Source organism: Drosophila mojavensis, unplaced genomic scaffold (assembly GCF_018153725.1).
Source record: "Drosophila mojavensis isolate 15081-1352.22 unplaced genomic scaffold, ASM1815372v1 contig_231, whole genome shotgun sequence".
Classification (NCBI taxonomy): Eukaryota; Metazoa; Arthropoda; class Insecta; order Diptera; family Drosophilidae; genus Drosophila; species Drosophila mojavensis.
Genome location: NW_025318772.1, coordinates 3619203 through 3637573, shown reverse-complemented (window position 1 = coordinate 3637573; position 18371 = coordinate 3619203). Strand labels below are relative to the sequence as shown.

At 41.0% G+C, this 18371-nt stretch overlaps 1 protein-coding gene across 1 annotated transcript; it reads right to left on the bottom strand.

The window, feature by feature from the left end:
* Positions 1-198: 198 nt before the first annotated feature.
* Positions 199-17445, bottom strand: LOC6574835 (myosin-2 heavy chain). The gene is given in 15 exon segments (XM_002000827.4): positions 199-916; positions 1051-1194; positions 1927-2026; positions 2081-2390; positions 2452-2602; positions 3251-3337; positions 3407-3746; positions 4527-4784; positions 4843-4977; positions 5033-5184; positions 9606-10862; positions 10864-10924; positions 10927-12608; positions 12699-12844; positions 17116-17445. Coding segments are annotated over 13 exon segments (4899 nt in total). The 5' UTR covers positions 12386-12608; positions 12699-12844; positions 17116-17445; the 3' UTR covers positions 199-471.
* Between the last annotated feature and the right edge of the window lie 926 nt (positions 17446-18371).

The window sequence follows — 18371 nt, the reverse complement described above, 5'->3', positions numbered from 1 at the left end:
TAAAAGTCTTATCAAAAATATTAAGTATATACATAATAATATATATAAGAAATTAAAAAAAATATTATTTTTACCCCAATGAAATCCTTTTCAAAAAAAAGTATATAAAAATTTCTTTCCATTTTTTTTTTAAATTGAAAAATAAAAGCTTTGTTAAACTTGCTAAAAATATTTACATTTATTTCGTTAAAGTTTCATTTTTTTGTTACTTTTAAATCTTTTTGTTTATTGTAGGTTTTTGAAACCAGTTCAGATTGTATTTTACAATTTTTATGTAGTTTAGTGTTTCTTTGTCAGTGCTCAGTGGTGCAGGGTGAGAGGACAGTGTGGGCAACTCGAAGGATCGAGTGGTTTGTGGTTAGTGAGTGAAGGAAACTCTGCGATGGGCAACGCGGCTCGACTGCGCCTCGGCTGCAACGGACCCGGCGTGAGACTCAAGTTGAATCGAAATTCCTGATCCGTTCGGTTGGATCAGACGGCGGAGATCATGTGGGCATCGTCCTCGTTGATGCGATCCTTGCGTTTGCCATTGATTTCGATGGTGTGATTGGATTCCGTGTCGCTGGGCTCCTGTTCGCCGGGCTCCTCCTCGTCGCCATCGTCCTGGCTGGAGGAGGAGGCGGAGCAGTTGCCGTTCACTTCGAGTTCGGGCGATTCACGCTCCTCGTTCTCCTCATAGATGACATCACAGCTGGTGGCCAGGGTCTTCGGCGGCGGCTTCTTGACCGCGTTGCCTCGCTGCTGCTGCTGCTGCAGCTGCTGCTCGGCCATTTGATTCTGCATGTCGCGCAGCCGGTCCGTTAGAACAAACAGATCCCGTTCCTGGCTGTCGCAGCGCTGGCGCAGCTCGGCGATCTCGCGCAGGTCCTCGGGGCGCGGATCACGGCGCTCATAGCGCATGCGCATCTCCTCGAAGCTGCAAAAGGATTCGCGAATTGAGATTAGTGATGCGTGCAAGGCGTCTCGATCCGGATGCAGCGACAAGACGAGACGACACGGCTAAGCGTAGGTTAAGCAGAGTTCAGCCCCAGACTGGGCTTACAGACTTACAGATTGGTCAGGCAGCGGCACTTGCGATGCAGTTGCTCGATCTCGTTGGCGTTGCTAATGTCGCGTTTATCCAGCGCCGCCTTCTCAGCATCATAGGCGGCCTTCAGGTCCTTCAGATTGCGCTGATGCCGAAGCTCTACATCGCTGTACGTTTGTCATTGTTAGATTGAAGCAGAGACAGAGAGAGAGAGAGAGTGAGAGTGGGGGAGACAGAGAGGAAGGGAGATAGAGAGGGATAGAGTGTGTGTGTAACAGAGGAAAAGACGAATATATAGCGTAAAAGAGAAAGTTAAAGTTATATATTCATTGACATAGACCAAAAATTGTTCATAGCAAAGCAGGCACAAGACTCTCTGATTGATTGATTGATATGATATATAGCTAGATGTTTAATATATTATATATGTATATAGATAGACTTCGATACTTATGTGCTAGCTCTAAATGTTGTTCAAGAGATGACGATATTTGATATAGAGCACAGCAATTATATTGAACACTAAGCATGCTAAGGCAATCAATGGCGACATCGTCAGATACAGCACATAGATGCTGGGCGCATATGGACACGCCCACTTCGCAAGCAGACACAGGGCGCCCGCACCAATGCAGCTGTGTGTGAGTGTGTGTAGGTGTATATATATATATATATGTGTGTGTGTGTGTGTGTGTGTAAAAGAGAAACAAGAGACAAGTAAATGCATGAATTTGTTGGCAGGCAAATGAAAAATGAGAAATGTGGCAAACAAAAACAGTTGGAAGTCTATTGGCAGGCACTGTATATATATATATATATCTATATATACTGATATGGGTTTAGGCTCTAGTACAGTTAGCTGGGGTTACATTCGATTACCTCGGAGCCAATTTACTCACTTGATTCGTTCCTCGGCAGCGGCCATTTTGGCGCGATGTCGCTCGACCAGCTCCTGAATCGCCTCATCCCGCTCGCTTTGCAGTTTCGCTTTTTGGCTCTCTGCAAAGATTATGAATGTAGCATATGCATCTCTCTCGCTTAGCTAAATCTTACCCAGTTCCTTTCGATGCGTCTCAATCAAGTCCTGCGTGGACAGCTGCAGCTCCTTGGCAAACTCCTCCTTGACTTGATCCAAACGTTCGCGAAACTTCTCCTCCATTTCCTCCTTTTCCGCCTCGAACTCCTTGCGCAGCTTCTCCTCCAGCTCCACGCGTCGATCCTCCTCGCGACACATGGCATTCTGATACTCACGATCCGCACGATCCAGATGCATGCGCGTCTGCAGCAGCGCATTGTCCGAGCGCTCGCGCAGCGACAGAAAATCCTGCTTCTTCTGCTCCAAGTTCTCGGTCAGCTCTTCGATCTGGAAAATATATCATTGGATTAGCTAATTCAAGAATAAGTTGTATTAGTTGCTTCGGCACCTCGGCACGCAGCTCCTCCTCGTTCGCCGTGTAGCGATTGGTCAGTGCACGCAGCTCCTCAATGTGCTCCGCCTGCAGCTTGTCCAATGCGTCGCGTCGCTCCTCCACGTAAACGGATTCTAGTTCATTGGTCAGTCTTGTCATCTCTGTGCTGTGTGGTGGAAGATTATGAATACATAAATTATTAAGGATCCATCAAATTCAGTTGAGTAGATGAAAAATGAGTGGAAATAAATATATGTGGCTCTATCAATTTCACTTGGATGCGTGTAAAACGAGTGGAAATATATGCGGATTAGGATTAAGGTTTCAAATGACACAAATTGAATCTACCGTAAAGGAACCATTATATAATCATAAGTTATATAATCTTAAATATTGCAACATTTTGTTGTTTCAGAGAACAAAGAGAAAGCTCTACTGGAATAATTGAATCTATGGTATAAACTAATAGTATGAGGATATATGACTAAATAAACACAAAAACATACAATATTAAATGTTTAATGAGAAATTTTAATGAAGATTGAAAAAAAGTAAATATGAAAATCCTATTGATGAGAATCAAATTAAGGGAAAGTCATCTACTAAAGGAACTTCAGTGTTGACTAACTTTTAATTTAGATAGAAATTCTTAAGCCTTTTGTAATTTGAGTGAATTCTCTCAAGCAGAGAACTGATTTATAAACAAGCTTTCTCACTGAATTTACCTTACCAACTTGTTTGTCTAATACTAGATCCCCTTTAATTCATTGCACTTATTAAGATACTTAGATACCCTTTAATACATTTTACTTACTAAAGTTTATTCTCCCAAAAGGCGGCAGCTTCGTTGCGCACCTCATCGATGCGATAGATCATTTGACGCTCCTTATCATAAATGGCGCTGCAGAGTAAAGTTCACAGATTATCATATGCTTTCATTGAGAAGTATTCAAAAGATAGTTCGACTCACTTATCACACTGATATTTAATCTTGTGCACAGCTTCGATCTGTGTCTCCAGATTGCTGTTGGCCATTTCGAGTTCATCCTTCAGGTTATCGATGCGCTCCATGAGCGTCTGGATGGAGCGCTCCTGTTCGCTGACGACGCCGCTTAGCGACTTCACCTGTGCCTGGCAAATGCGCAAACTTTCTGCCTCCTTGCGACGTGATTGCAGCTCCAGTTCCAGCTCCTCGGCCTTGGCCGCTGCCTGTTTGCGTTCGTAATTGGATTTGTCCAGTTTGTCCTTCCACTGGCGCTGCATTTGCCGCATCTGCCACTCGCAGTCCGACATGAGGGTCTCCTCGCGTTCTGTCAATTATGAAAAGACACACGAAATTACAATAGACTAGAAGATATCCTGTATAAAGCATTACAGTTGAGTATCTTATTGTATAAAAGGTGTATTCACTTTATGAAAATTGCATAGAAAGGCGGTATTTACGAAGTAATAAAGTCGAAGTGATGAATGAATAATGTAAGAGAAGGAAAAGAATAAAAGAATGGGAATGAGAATTAGATGAAAGTAAAATAGAAACTTGGGAAAAAAGATCGAGCGAGAGAGAGAGAGAGAGAGAGAGATAGAGAAAGAGAGATAGAGAAAGAGAGAGGGAGCGGGAGGCAAGTAAGGAAAGCTAAACTGGAAAACAAGAAAAGGAGGATGGACTAGAGATGGTAGCCCTGGAAAGAGACAACGAAGCTAGCAGTAGACGTAGGGCGAGATTGAAAGAGAGAGAATGGGAATCAAAGGAAAAGTTCATCTCTGAGACTAAGACACAAGCATTAACAGAGAGAGGAAAGAGAAACAAAACGACTGAAAAATGGAATATTATATAGGGTTTTTCAATATATAATATAATAATATATATTCTTCTATCTCCCATCAGCTTTAGTTCATGAGAAGAGTAAAGAGAGGCGATTGCTGTTCATTGTTTTTGAACTGAATTTTCGACTTCACATCTACATCAACTGGGATATAGTTGCCTTTCAGTCCAGCCCAACCTTTACCACTAAGTCCATGAGGGTATCTAAAAGCAATATTTGTTTTGCATGCCGGTGTGTGTGTGTAGCGTATTACAATGTGGGTCGCACCTCTGTTGTGTGTTCTGAGCAGCTCGAACTCGGTTTGCCACTTATCCTCACAGATTTTGCGCTCCGCCTCGGAATTCTCGAGTGCATTTTTGAGTATGCGTATTTGCTCCTCCAGCTCCTCACGTATTCTGTTCACCTCATCGGCCCACTTGGCCAGCTCAGCCTGAGCTGCAGCCAGCTGTGTCTGTAGTCCATTTGCCAGGCTCTGCGTCTGTTTGTACTTCTCGGTTAATTCGTTATATTGCGCCTCCAAAGTATCTGAGATAACGAGTTTTTGTTTTGATTTTATTTCGAAATCATATTGCCAAGTACTCACTGTATTTGCGTCGGAATTCGTCTTCATCGTCGCTGTATTTGTGCCGCAGATGCACCTTTTCGTCCTCGAGCAGCTTCAGCTTCTTGCGCACATATTCATCGTCCTTTTGCGCGGCCGTCAGCTCTCCCTGGAGTCCTGCGAACAAATATGATGAGAGTGTGATCTCAGGGATTTGCTTAGTTCAACTCACTGTCCACATTCCATTGCTTCTGCGAGAGTTCCTGCTCCAGATTCTGTATCTTTAGCTGCATATCGCTCACTTTACTCTCCAGATTTTGAACATTTTTGTGCGCATCCTCGAGCTGTGAGCTAAAACGCGCCTTCTGCACCTTGAGCTCCTTTCTGTGAATGAATTTTGCGATAATTAAATCCGTATTAGCAAAAGCCAGACAAATTAGTGCAAATATTTATAATACATATATAAATATGTATTTCTTGTCTCTCTATATAGGTTGCATATATTTTTAGTCAACAAATCTCTAGAAAATCCGAGTGAAAACAAAAAATGAGTCAGCTACGTGAGCAGCGCACGCACTCGTGTCTTATGTTAGATTTTTAACTAAGCCGCAATATAAATAAATAAATAATTATATTATTTAAGAAAAAAAGATACACCCGCACCTGTATAGCTCACACTCACACATATACACATATATATTTAGATATATATTTTGTATATGTTAACGACTTGACGCACTTGAATCCAAAGACTGAAATGAGGTGCAGAAAACATTGTGGGAATGCCTTCCCCACAGGCTAGCCATAATTTGCTAGCGACGACGCAGACAACGCAGACATGCGCATCTATTGTATTTAGTATTTCTTAGAGCTGATACCCTTTGAATGGGCCATAATGACACTGTGAGCTGGATTGTGTATGGCTTGAAAAGGGCTTTAACTGGATGGTCTATTGATGAGCTGTTTATCTAGATTGTTTATAGAGCAGCAGCTCAAGTAGAGGGGTGGATAGATATAATGGGATGAACAGCTGATAAAGCTGGGCAAACTTTATAAAGTTGCTGCGAAAAGCGATTCGAATAATACTCAATCACATGAAACATTTGAAAGGGAAATTCAATTTAATAGAATTCTTTTAGTTTAGTTTTGCATTTTTTAAATGTTAAGCAAAGTGAGCTTAAGTTTTGTTTAGCAAGGCTTACTTAAAGCGCTACACTATCGAAGAGTTAATTATGTATCTCATGGCAGTTAAGTAAGGAAAACGCTTCCTTATGTTTCACAAGCTAGCAAAATTGTTCCGAACAATGAGAAAATTAGTGAAAGGCAAAAGTCTATCATAAAACTTTTGACTGAACAAAGTCTATCAAAAAGTTGTAAAGTTGGCATACGTTAATATCGAAACTAGGCCAGAAACAAAGCATGTGCATAATATATATCAGCTGGTATGTTTTCAAAGTTATACATCATAAAAATTGATGTAGAGCAAGCTTATGTGGAATATGTAAGAGCTAGAATATATTCATATTAAATTCTCATTAAAGCTATGAATTTTGATTCTAGATAAAAAGCAAATAACATGAAATTAACATAAAATTTTGCATAAAATATTAGATATTCAATTTATAAAATATAAGAAATTAATACAAAATACAAAAATTTATATATAATTACAAAATATATATATATATATAAATCTATCAGTTATACATATATCAGTTTATGGTTCCTGTTAGAGTATTGCATTGGCGTTCAGGTCGTTGTCAGCATTGGCATTTAGCTTGTTTTATTTTGTTTTGCATTAAACGCAAAATAAAATACGTTTTAATTGAATGTAACTTATTTAAATTTGCCGTCTTGTCGCGCGGCAATGTGCAAATGCGCAAAGCTATTTATAAAAGAAACAACGTATCTGTGTATCTATAGCTCTATAGCTGTAGCTGTAGCTGTATTTGTATCTGTATCCGTATAGCTGTATCCGTGTAGCTGTGCAATTTGGCAAGTGTTAAGATGCTGCTCGAGAGACAATGAGTGGCGAATTTATCAAATTGTGACACGCGATGCTGCGTACAAGATACAACAGATACATAGATACAGAAGATACATAGATACAACAGATGTATCTGGCAAGTTATTTCAATTATTTTTGAGTTTTTGACGAAGAATGCTGCTGCTGGTGCTGCTGCTGCTCCTGCTTCTTCTTCTCTCTCAGTTAGTTTGTTTATGTCCAAGTTGTTCATGAAATTACTTCATCTAAACACAGCAGCTCATAAGTTAGATGCATGCTCACGAAATTACGCATACGCCCCCATTGCGTGGCGCTGGGCGTAAACATTCGAATTGATGGGCTAAGATTGTTTACTTTCATGGGCCACTTTCATGGGCCAGCTGTTAAATCAAGAGCAGCCGCCTTCCTCCAGAAATCTAAGACGTGTGCATATTGCAAGCATTTGCAATTTAGAAATATTTCACATGGCATAGAAAAGATAGCGAAATAATTGAAGAGAAGTAAAAGCAACCAAAATAAACCGGAAAAACTAGAGCAGGCAGCTCGAGTTCTCTATGCACATTTGACGTAGCGCATATGAAAAGAAAATTATTGAGAATTCGGCGTGGGAAACACAAAATACGAAATGCGAAATGCGAACAAACATGTTGCCAACAAATGACGAGCGAAATTATTTTCAGCTGATTTACGGCAAACGGTGAGCTCGACGCCCCAAAACGGAAGGGCACGAACAGCATGCCATCAAATGCCAGTTTATTCTATAAAATATTTAATAATTGTATATAAATACTAATGTGAATAATTAGTGCCAAATATATTTAAATAAATATATATATAATATAACAATTCGTCAAGACACTTGCCGACCGGCTGTCACAATCTGTCATATTTCTGAAGGCCAAACAATGGGCAAGTGACATTTGTGGTTATATGATATAAATACAAATAAATACAAACATAAATAAAAATATAAGTGAATACAAATAGTTTCGCAATAACATATACGTAATAGTCAAGGAAATAATTGCTTTTAAATTGAGATTAATTTTGCTTAAGCAAAAACATTTAAAGAGGGCGAAAGCAAGAGAAAAACAAATGCAAAAAAAAAAAAAAAAACTTAAAGAATAAAAAAAAAAACTAACAAAAATATTATTAGGAATTCATTGTTATAAATATTTAGATACATATACACATATATATTGTGTGGTATTTGGGGATGGAAATGGAATCTTTCAAGTTAGTTCAAGGTTCTTTTGTTAAGATGAACAAATCTATATCCTATAAGAATCTGCAGTGCGTATTTTAGATAAACAAACGTTTTACTATAAATATAGCACATAAATCAATCAAAATAATTTAATTAAGAGATCCTCACAGTAGTCCAAGTTCAATGTCATAGGCTGATTTCATGTACTATCCAGCAATATTTGAAATACATTTGATAATCAGAATTTATTCCTTTATTCTCATATTTAGAAAAGATTTTAAGAATATTTTTCTTTTATATATTTATATTTATATTTATCAAATCTGAATTATTGCATGTTTCTGATACTTGTCAAGAATAATTAAAAATGCTCTTCGATTTTCATGTTTTCCAAGAAATCATATACATATATCATACTCTGGGAACACACAAGATTGGCATGTGCAAAAAACAGAAAAAAAAGTGTATAATAGAAAAACTCAATAAAATCAAAGCGCAGAAAAATGTTTTCGTTTTAGGTGACTTGACTGGAAAATTGCCACAAAGTACATATATCTTGCTATATAAACAAAATATATATATGTATAAATGAAGAACAAGAAATGGGAAAAGCGCTCAAGATGAATGGCAGCAAGAAAATTGCTACGCAAATGTCATGGAAAATGTGGTGGAAGAAGTCGGGAAATCGGTGGGGGGCGGGAGGCAGGGATCAGCTAATTAATTAAGGCATCGCATTTGACGCCACAAAGGAAAATGCAGTTGCAGCAACTTTGGAGAGCAACGCGCATAAATATTGCGCATACGCCGCGCTGCACAGACAATAAACAAAACGTTGAATCATTCAGCAGCAGTAGCCGAAGAGCTAGAGACGTATTAGATCATCGCTTAGTTTCACTTTTGTTTTTGTTTGCTTATTCTTTTGATTTATGACTGCGATGTGGGAGACATGGCGTATACGTTACTTGAACACGTTAGCCATGCCGTATACGTGAAGTGACTAAGTTTGGTTTGACGTATGCGTTACTTGACTACGGTAGACAATGAATATGTGTTACGTGATTACGTTATACATGTCCTTTACGTTACTTGACCAAGTTAGATATGGCGTATACGTTCACATTACGTTCTTCATGGCCTATACATGGCCGTGATTACGTTAGACATGGCTTACAAATTAAGTCACTAGGCTAAGCTTGGCATACTTTTACGACACTACGTTTGACATGGCATATACTTTACGTGAGTACGTAAGACTTGACCTATACCTTACGTGATATACGTTACCTGATTACATTAGACATGGCTAACTCGTTACGTGATTTCTTTAGACAAGCGCTATACGTTAGTTGACTACGTTAGAAGTAGCGTATACGTAACTTAACTAGGCTGAGAATGGCATGGAATATACGTTATTTGCTTACGTTAGACAAGACGTTACTTGACTATTTTAGACTTGGCATACACCTTACGTGATTACGTTAGACTTGGAATATACGTTACATTATTACGCTGGACATGGCAAATACGTTACTTGACTATATTTGAAATGTCGTATACGTTACTTAATTACGTTAGACAAAGCATATGGGTTACCTGAGCTCATGTGCTTCACGATTATTGTCCGTCTGATTGTTGAGCACGCTGCCATCCTCGACTATCTCCACGTTGTTGCGTCCTATGCAACTGTCGTCCAAGCTGCGCTGCTTGGGACTGTTGCTGCGACTGCGTGCCGTCGCTGCTGAGCCCTCGATATGTATCGGTATGAAATGCACATTGCCGAGGCTGTTGCCGCCGGCGCCGTTGGTAATATTGATATTCAGATGGCCATCTCCATTGTTGCCATTGCTGCTGCTGTTGTTGTTGTTGTTGGCACTGCTGCTGCTGCTGCTGCTGGCATTTGCTTGCGATGTGACGGTCGTTGACTCGACAACGACATCGGGCAGGCTAATGCTCTCGATGCACACCAAACGCTCGTCGAACTGCTGCTCATCGTCGAGTTCGTCGCACTGCAGCAACAGCTCCTCGCAGTCGCAGTCGGTGGACGTTGAGTTGCCGTCGCGCACGAAGGGCGTGCGCCGTGGCTGCATAGAAGCAGCGCTGCGCTGCACCGGCTGCTGCTGCTGCTGCTGCTTTTGATCTGCTTGGCTCGTTGACTCGTTGGCGGCCACGCCCAGGCCCATGCCGATGCCCGAGTCGGCATAGCTGCTGCTGAGATTGGAATCGCTCTTGAGCGCGCTGCGTTCGCTGCTCGCCGATTTGCGCGAGCTGTTGGGCGTGCCACGCCCACGGTCATCACACTCGAGATCGAGCGCCTCATCGAGCTCATCGTCCTCGGGCTCGGGCTCGGCCTGCGGATCATCCTCATCCTCCTCGGCCTCCTCCTGCACATTCTCCAGCTTGACATTGGTCAAGCGTGTCCAGGGTCGGGGAATGCCATTCGCCTGCTGCTGATAGATCGTCGTGGGTATATCGAACACCTCATCCTCGAGCGTCTCCTCATGTGCCTCGTTCAGCTCCTGGATGTTGAGGTCGTGACCCTGACAGTGGCCCTGGGCGGGTGACTGGCTCTCAAAGTCATAGAACACCTCTCCCGCCTGTGGACTGCCATTGGGACTCTGCTCGAAGCTGCAGTCGACGACAGTTATTTTGGGCACTTCCGGTTGCGTTTGTTGTTTCTGGTGACGCGGCGGCGCCACGGGCACGCTTTGCGGCTCGCTCACGATCGACTCACGGAACTCACGCGGCGTGCTGGCTCGTGAGCTGTGCGCCGACTGTGTGCACTCGTTGGGCTTGGTGCTGGTCTGGCCCATGTTCCCAGAGATTATGTCACTTGTGTTGTTGTTGCTAGTGGTGTTGTCGTTGTTGTTGTTGTTGCTGCTGCTGCTGATACTGCTGCTGCTGCTGTTGCTGCGTTGCAGTACGGCAGCGTCCTCTTGCTGATCTTCCGCGACAGTGCACAGCTCGACGGTTGCCGCTTGAATAAAATTGGCACCCGCCGCTCTATGCGCATCTCGTCGCTGCTGCTGCTCCTCTCTCGCCAGCTGGCCGATCTCTTTTGGCTGCTGCTCCTGTCGCAATGCTCCAGCTGAATTACTGTCGTTCCGCTCACGCTCTCGCTCTCGCTCTCGCTGTTGATTTAGCTCTCGCTGTCGCTCTCTTTCGCGCTCTCGCTGCTGCTCTCTCTCTAGCTCCCGCTCACGCTCTTTGGCCGCGCTCTGCCGCAACTGTGGGCTATTATTAGACATAGTCATTTGATAACTATTTGTGGACGCGGTCGCGGGGTCGGAGTTCGTTTCAAGGTGTGCTGCTGCCAGTGTCTGTCCAATGGCGATTACGTTGTCGTCGATAGATGCTTTGGATTTCGATTGATGTTGTTGGTGTTGCTGGTGCTGTTGTTGCTGCTGCTGTTGATTTCGCTGCTGACGCTGATGGTTACGTCCACGCGCCATGAAAATATCTGTGAGAAAATCGCGACTCTTCTGCAACGCTTTGCGCTTCTTCTGCACCGCCGTATCGTCTGCGGCAGTGTCAATGTTGTCCCTGTTGCCACCTAAATGCAACGCAATGTTGCCCAGCGATAGGCGCGATTGTCGTTTCAATTCGTTCGATTGCTTCGATGCGCTGCGATATATCACCGTATCGGTCGCGTCAATTACCGTGCCATCGGTAATTGGCCCGTTATTGTGGCGTTTTTTCGTTTGGCCAATGCTCGTACTAATAATGCCAATTGGCCGACCGTCGACGTTATTTGCTTTTGCGTTCGCGCTGGCTGACTCGTTTGGACTGGTCGCGCCGCCATGCCCAGCAGCAGCAGCAGCAGCACCGCCACCATTTCGATCATCGTCTACATCAGTATCATCATCATCATCATCAACAACAACAGACGTTGTCCTCGCCGCCGTCGCCCCATTGCCTGCGCCTATGTTATTTATATTCAAATTGTCGGAGCGCCAAGAGATCGCTGAATGGCCATTAGCTGCTGTTGTTGCTGTTGTTATTGTTGTTGCTGTTGCCGTCGCCGCAGCTGTTTTAGCTAAATTTACACTTTGCCGCTCTTCGTCGTGCTCGTCGCTGCTTAAGTCCTCCAGCTCTTCGATCACAGCGCGTCGCGCTGCCTGCGTAGGCAAACGCATTTCGCTCTTTTGCTCGCACGCTCTTGCTCGCTCAGCGTCGCGCTCTCTGGCGCTGAATAGGCAACGGCTCTCGCTAGCATTACTGCTCTCTTGCTCTCTCGTCCTGGCAGCCGCAGCAGCACTTGCTGTCGCTGTTGTTGTTAATTTCGTTTGTATTGCTTGCTCTTCGTCGCTTACATCGTAGATTTTGTTGTTCTTCTGCGCTTTTCTTTGACGCGTGCGTCGCAGCAAATTAAACATTTTCGTCAATTTGTTTCGTTCACACACAGTTGCACACTCACACACACTTTGCCAAAATATATGTGCACTTTGAATTTGCTTTTATATTTCATTTAAATGCATGTCCATCGCTTTGTTGCTTTGCTTCTTCCTCTGTCGGCAACTTTTCACATTTGCCAATTCTTGCTGTTCGTTATTTCGTTTATAAACAAATCGTTTTTATCGCTTATTTCAGTGTCGCAACCTGTTGATTTAAATAATAAGTATTTATTTACATTTGCATATGTGACTAGAGACTAACTAATTAGCATTAGACATCTATTTCACTACTTACCCACACACACGCACACACTCGCACACACATACACAGTGACTGTGCGATGCGTCCGTTGCTTTTGAACCGGCTGAACCGACGGCTGAACTGGAACTGGAACTGCGATGACAAACGCTGGACAAATATGAGCAAACGAGACTCATGAGCTACACTTGACAAAAAGACATATGGCATAATTAATTTTAATTGCGATTGTATTGCATAGCACACACATACATGCATATCTACACATCTACACACACACACACACACACAGTCACACGCATGTTTATAGCTATATAGATTTACTGCTGTATTAGTCTGCTTATGAATATTAATTGATGCGTTGAGAGCTAAAGGCTAATTGTTCGATTTTATCATTATGTGTCATCGAAAACAACAATGAGCATGAGCTGTGCCCATTCACCATTGCAAAGCCCACATTCCATATCTGTGCTCAGCGGCCAGTGGAATGGCAACAGCTTACATGGCGCAAAAGTAGGCGTAAGTCAGGTCAAAAGAGACATGGCTAACGATTGCCTCAAAGAAAACATTTTAATTGCCCATAAAAATTATATGCATATATAAATATCCATCATAATATATGCTTGCGTTTGTTTTTCTCTTTTATTTTGGTTTTATTCTCGAGAATTATGATATCTGTGGCGCTTGCTTCCTGTTTGTCTGCCCATTAAGCTATTTGACATTTTTTATTTATTTTTTCCCGCTCTCACATTTTCCTAATTCCCCTGTACATATCAAAATGTAGTATATGTGCCTCTATCGAATATTTTGAATACTTGACTGTTTATTTGTTATTGAATCTAGTTCTTTTTTTCGCTCTGTCATTGGAGGCCCCTTCCTTCTCATTTTCTCTACTATCTCTATATTTTCCGTCTCTGTCCTCTCTCTGCGCTTCTTATCTCTTTTCTTTGCCTTTTCTTTCTCTTCCATTCTCCTTTCTTCTCTATCTTCACCATCTTTATCTCACTCTTTCTCTATATTTCTTCTCTCTCTTCTTCTTTCTCCCACCCTTTCCCCGTTTCATCTAATCTCTCTCTCTCTCTCTCTCTCTCTCTCTCTCTCTCTTCCTTTATCTCTCTCTCTTTCTTTATCTCAATCTCACTTGCTCCCTCGCTTCTTCTCGATATCTCTCTATCTGTTTCGCTTCCTTCCTGCTTCCTTCTTCTCTTCCTTCCGTCTATTGCTCACTCCTTCCCTCTACATATCTGCGATATCAAATATTGAAGAACAAAAAGCATTTAAATATTTCTAACTATGTATTTATTTCTTGCATCAACTATCTCGTAATTTTTTGCAGTGTCTTCGCTGTGTACTGAGTCAGCGGGCACTTCGACTCTGCGCCAAAGTTCAAATTGCGGCAACGTGACAAAAATAAATCTAATTACCGCAACAGCGCGACTATATAACATCATAATAATCCCAGGAAAAACTAACGTAGCCCAGCTCTTGCTGTGTTGCAACAGCATGCAATGTGCTCACTCTGGCCGCAACATGCGGCATGCAGCATGCAGCATGCAGCACGCTGATGTTGTAAATCGTTTCAAGTTCAGGGCGCGCACATAAACAGACCAATTATAGGCAGCAATAAAAGTATAAAAATTGCAAAGTTCCACAAAGAGTGGCCGAGCAGCGTAAAAATTGCTAAAATTAGAGGCAGTAATACACCTATACAGACACATATACATATACATATATCGGTATATATCTACATGTATCTATATATCTACTACAAAGCAGGCGTATTGTAGGGCCACGACGCGCACATTGACGTCATCATCAATGAGGCGAAAGCAGCTGAAAAGGCAGCGTGTGTTTTGTAAGTGGATGCCACAGCGGCAACAAGCTGGCGTGTTGCATTTGATTGTGCCACTAATTGATGGGGCACAGAGATTTTCGCTAACTTTTGCGGCGCAATTTGCGCGTATTTTGCTTCCATTGAAATTCATTTATTTTCAAAATAGATAAAAGCTAAAAATATATGCAAATTGCACGAAAATTTGGAAAACGTCAATCGATGCCATAGTAAGGGAGAGAGAGAGAGAGAGAGAGAGAGATATGGAGTGGTAGGGGGCGAGGACGCGAAGCTTGAGCTTTGCGTTTTGGCAGCAAATTGAAAGATAAGCAAAAACCCACAAACGGAAATGATGCAGTAAGAAAACCAAATCGGATTCGATCAATTCAGCTATAAACAAAATAAATACTATATACATTTCATATCCATAAGCATAATAAATGTTTGTGTTAACCTCGCTATATTATTATAATGCATGCAAGTAATGAATAGATGCGAATCTCTGATAAATTGCATGAGCTATTGAGCATTTAATTTGGATCGATAGGAAATGCGAAATATAGATGAGAAAAAGCGAAATGATGAGAGCAAACTGTTTTGATTGAAATATTAGATATACAGCTCTATACTGACAATACTCCAATAGATGCACGTATATTGATAGAACGATTGAGCCACTAATCCTACTTCTTTCAGTGCTTTTCAGATGAAGTAACAGCAGAATCATATTACTTAAGTCAAGTGCAATGATACCACTCAAAGCTTTCCAACGGCAAGGTCAGGCGATGCTTGAGGCTTATCGCTGCCCTAGTTGCAACGCTTTCGACATCTTGTATTGCTGCCTTAAGTTCATGGACCCAGTCTCAGTTAGTCTTGGCAGCAAACATATTTTTACTGGAATGCAGTGTTGCAGATAATCAAAGACTGACTGATTTAAGTTAGTCTATTATCGATAAGAACAGAGTATTATATGCAACGCATAGCACGAAGCTCACTCAGACAGTTGAAGCAGCTTGTCAGTAGGAAATCTTACCGAATAAGGAATAACTTCAAGTTAACTCAACAAAAGTTATGAACTTTTATATTATTAAGAGAATAGTTGCGGTCGGATGCTAACGACTGCAGAATACTCATTAACAGCCATAACACAGTTCAGCTAGAAAGATATAAATTTTTTGCTACACTCGGAATTGATTTGCCCCGCCCACAGTTGGCGTAGAAGAGATCGGCAATATCATTTTGATATCATTTTGACTGATCAATGCGAGTATATATTCCAGTTAACGCGTGCATATAATCTAATCTCTAGAATTTTCCGATTTCTAACTCCACTTTTAGGGGGGGAAATCGGGAAAATCTTATCATTTTATCCACTGATATTCCATATTTACCTAACTCCAATCTTTTTAACTTCAATAGCAGCGAAATTCCTTGTGTTGATATGGACAGAGGCACGAACAGCAAGACGGACATTGCAAAAAACCAATATACTCATTTCACTTTCCTGAATGGGTAGTTAAATAAAACAAATATTATAGCTTGGAATAATTCTTCATATACATACATGTATGTATAATGCCCCCTCTCTCTATACACTAACAAACAAGACAAATATTTGATAGCTATATTCCGATGTAACATCTCAGAGACAGAACTCTATAAAAAATAATATCAAAAGGCAGTCCACTCCTCATAGCCCCATTTAAAACTCGTTCAAGTATACAGCCTTCGCCAATTTCAGATATTTACATAGTATGTCGACGCATATCATTGCCAATTATTGCACAATTCCAGCAGAGATTTAAGCATAAACTTGAAAAGTTTTCCGAACAGAAATGACAGCCATAAATTCTGCACTTGGGCCAATGCCATGAGTATAAATAAATAGTAAATAATTTAAATAATAGATAAAATATGCCAGGCAACATATGTTTTCAATATCTAAGTATATATGGCAGATATAAGTATTTATATCTATGCCACTTGATACTTGACATCTGAAATGGAACAATTGAAAATGTGCTTGGAAAATTTGCTTTGTTGTTGTTGAGCAACTTTTCGAGGCGAGTGTAGCGCATCTAAAATTTTCCAATCCACTCGACTGCATGAACATGTCGTCGCACACTTTTCCTTTTTTCTTTCTTTCCATTCGGCTGCATGCCCCGCGCGTCCCTCGGCTGGCAGCCAGCCAACTGACATTGACTGATCCCAGAACAGAGTCGAGCCGTTCCATGACCGATTCGTCGGCGTGTGTGGGTTAATGTTTTGCTTTTTGATTTTGCGTTAAGCTTTCTGTGATTTTCATAAACAATTCCTACTGCTCCGCTCCTCACATACAGAATCTGCTATATAGTATGTATGTGTGTGTATCTGTATCATGTGCTCGACCGATCAAAATTGTTTTCTAAATTATGAAGGCGCATAAAACAGCTTTGCGAGCCATCGCAGACGACAATAAAACCGGAGGAAAAACTATTCAAACGTTTAAAGCGTGTGACAGCGCATGAAATATTGCGACATGCGACAAGGTGTTGAGCAAATTAATTGTGCGTTTGCCGTACCTAATCTGTTGATAAGCTAATGTTAATTAATTGTTAGTTATATTATTTATAAACCACCTACGGGTGCACTCCCAACACCAGTTGAGTTTTATCTAGATTATTTGTGCGTTTAGTTACAAACAGTCCACACGCACTGTGAACTCTTATCTACGACACTTTACACTTCACAACAGACGCATTAGATACACTTTTCTTTGCTATTTACATAATGTGTGTATTTGTTTAGTCAGTTTTACAAAATTGATTGCCCATTTGACTTGAATTTGTCACTTGGAAGACGGAAAACACTTGTTAAGCGCTCACAAGACGCGCGGCGCATGTGGCGTATGCGCAACGAATGAAAAATGAACACGGCAAACACATTTTAACCGCAGCCCACAATAAGCATTCGGCGCACAGACCAAGCGGCGCAGACAACTTTTCACGACTGAAAATCCGCTGCGCGGCGACGTGAAAATGTTTGTCGTGCAACTGAAATTCGTATTAGCAACAATCGCCTATCGATAGGCCGCAGATTCTGGCATTTGGATTGTGCTAGAAATGTCTTCAATATATGCTAAATATAATATATTAGAAAATTTATTTAAATAAAATAGATATATATGAATTATAAATATATTTGAATGTATTATTTAGCTTAAGATCAGCTGAGTTATTTATTACTTTGCTTTTCGGCTTTTCATTAATAGGACAACTGACTCAACTGCCTTAAATAGATTATATAGATTGATAATACTTAGCTCAAAGAAGACTTTAAGCGTTACATTTAAAAATGTTGAATTTGAAGTGCATATTGCTGTAGTGAATAGAGAATGAAAGTAAGTAAATATCTTTATACTGAAATTTAATTAATTCATTTATTATGATGTTTATTTCGACATATAATTCTTCAACTTCTACTTTTGCGAACCAACATATAAACTGTAAAATGTTCAAGCTGTAATTTTTATCTTTTTTATTCAGTGAATTGCAACAGAAAATTCAACTGCTCCCTTTTGGTTTTAGATTAACAATGTTTTATATCAGCTGCAGTAAGCAACCACAAAGAGAGCCTGTGGGAGACCGACTTTTCCACTCTTACACATGCTTATGATAATAACATATGTATTACCATATAAACAAACAATTTATTTGACAATGTGCTAAACAGTCTTAGAACTATATTTAATGACTCCTCTGTGGTCTAGCGTCAATCATATTCATACTTAGTCTACAGATACATCGAGTTTCGAAAGTGTCAATTGCCCATTTCTGTTATACGAATGTTATACTCTCCAAGTCTCAGACAACAAAAGGAGAGAGAAAGAGACGACCTAT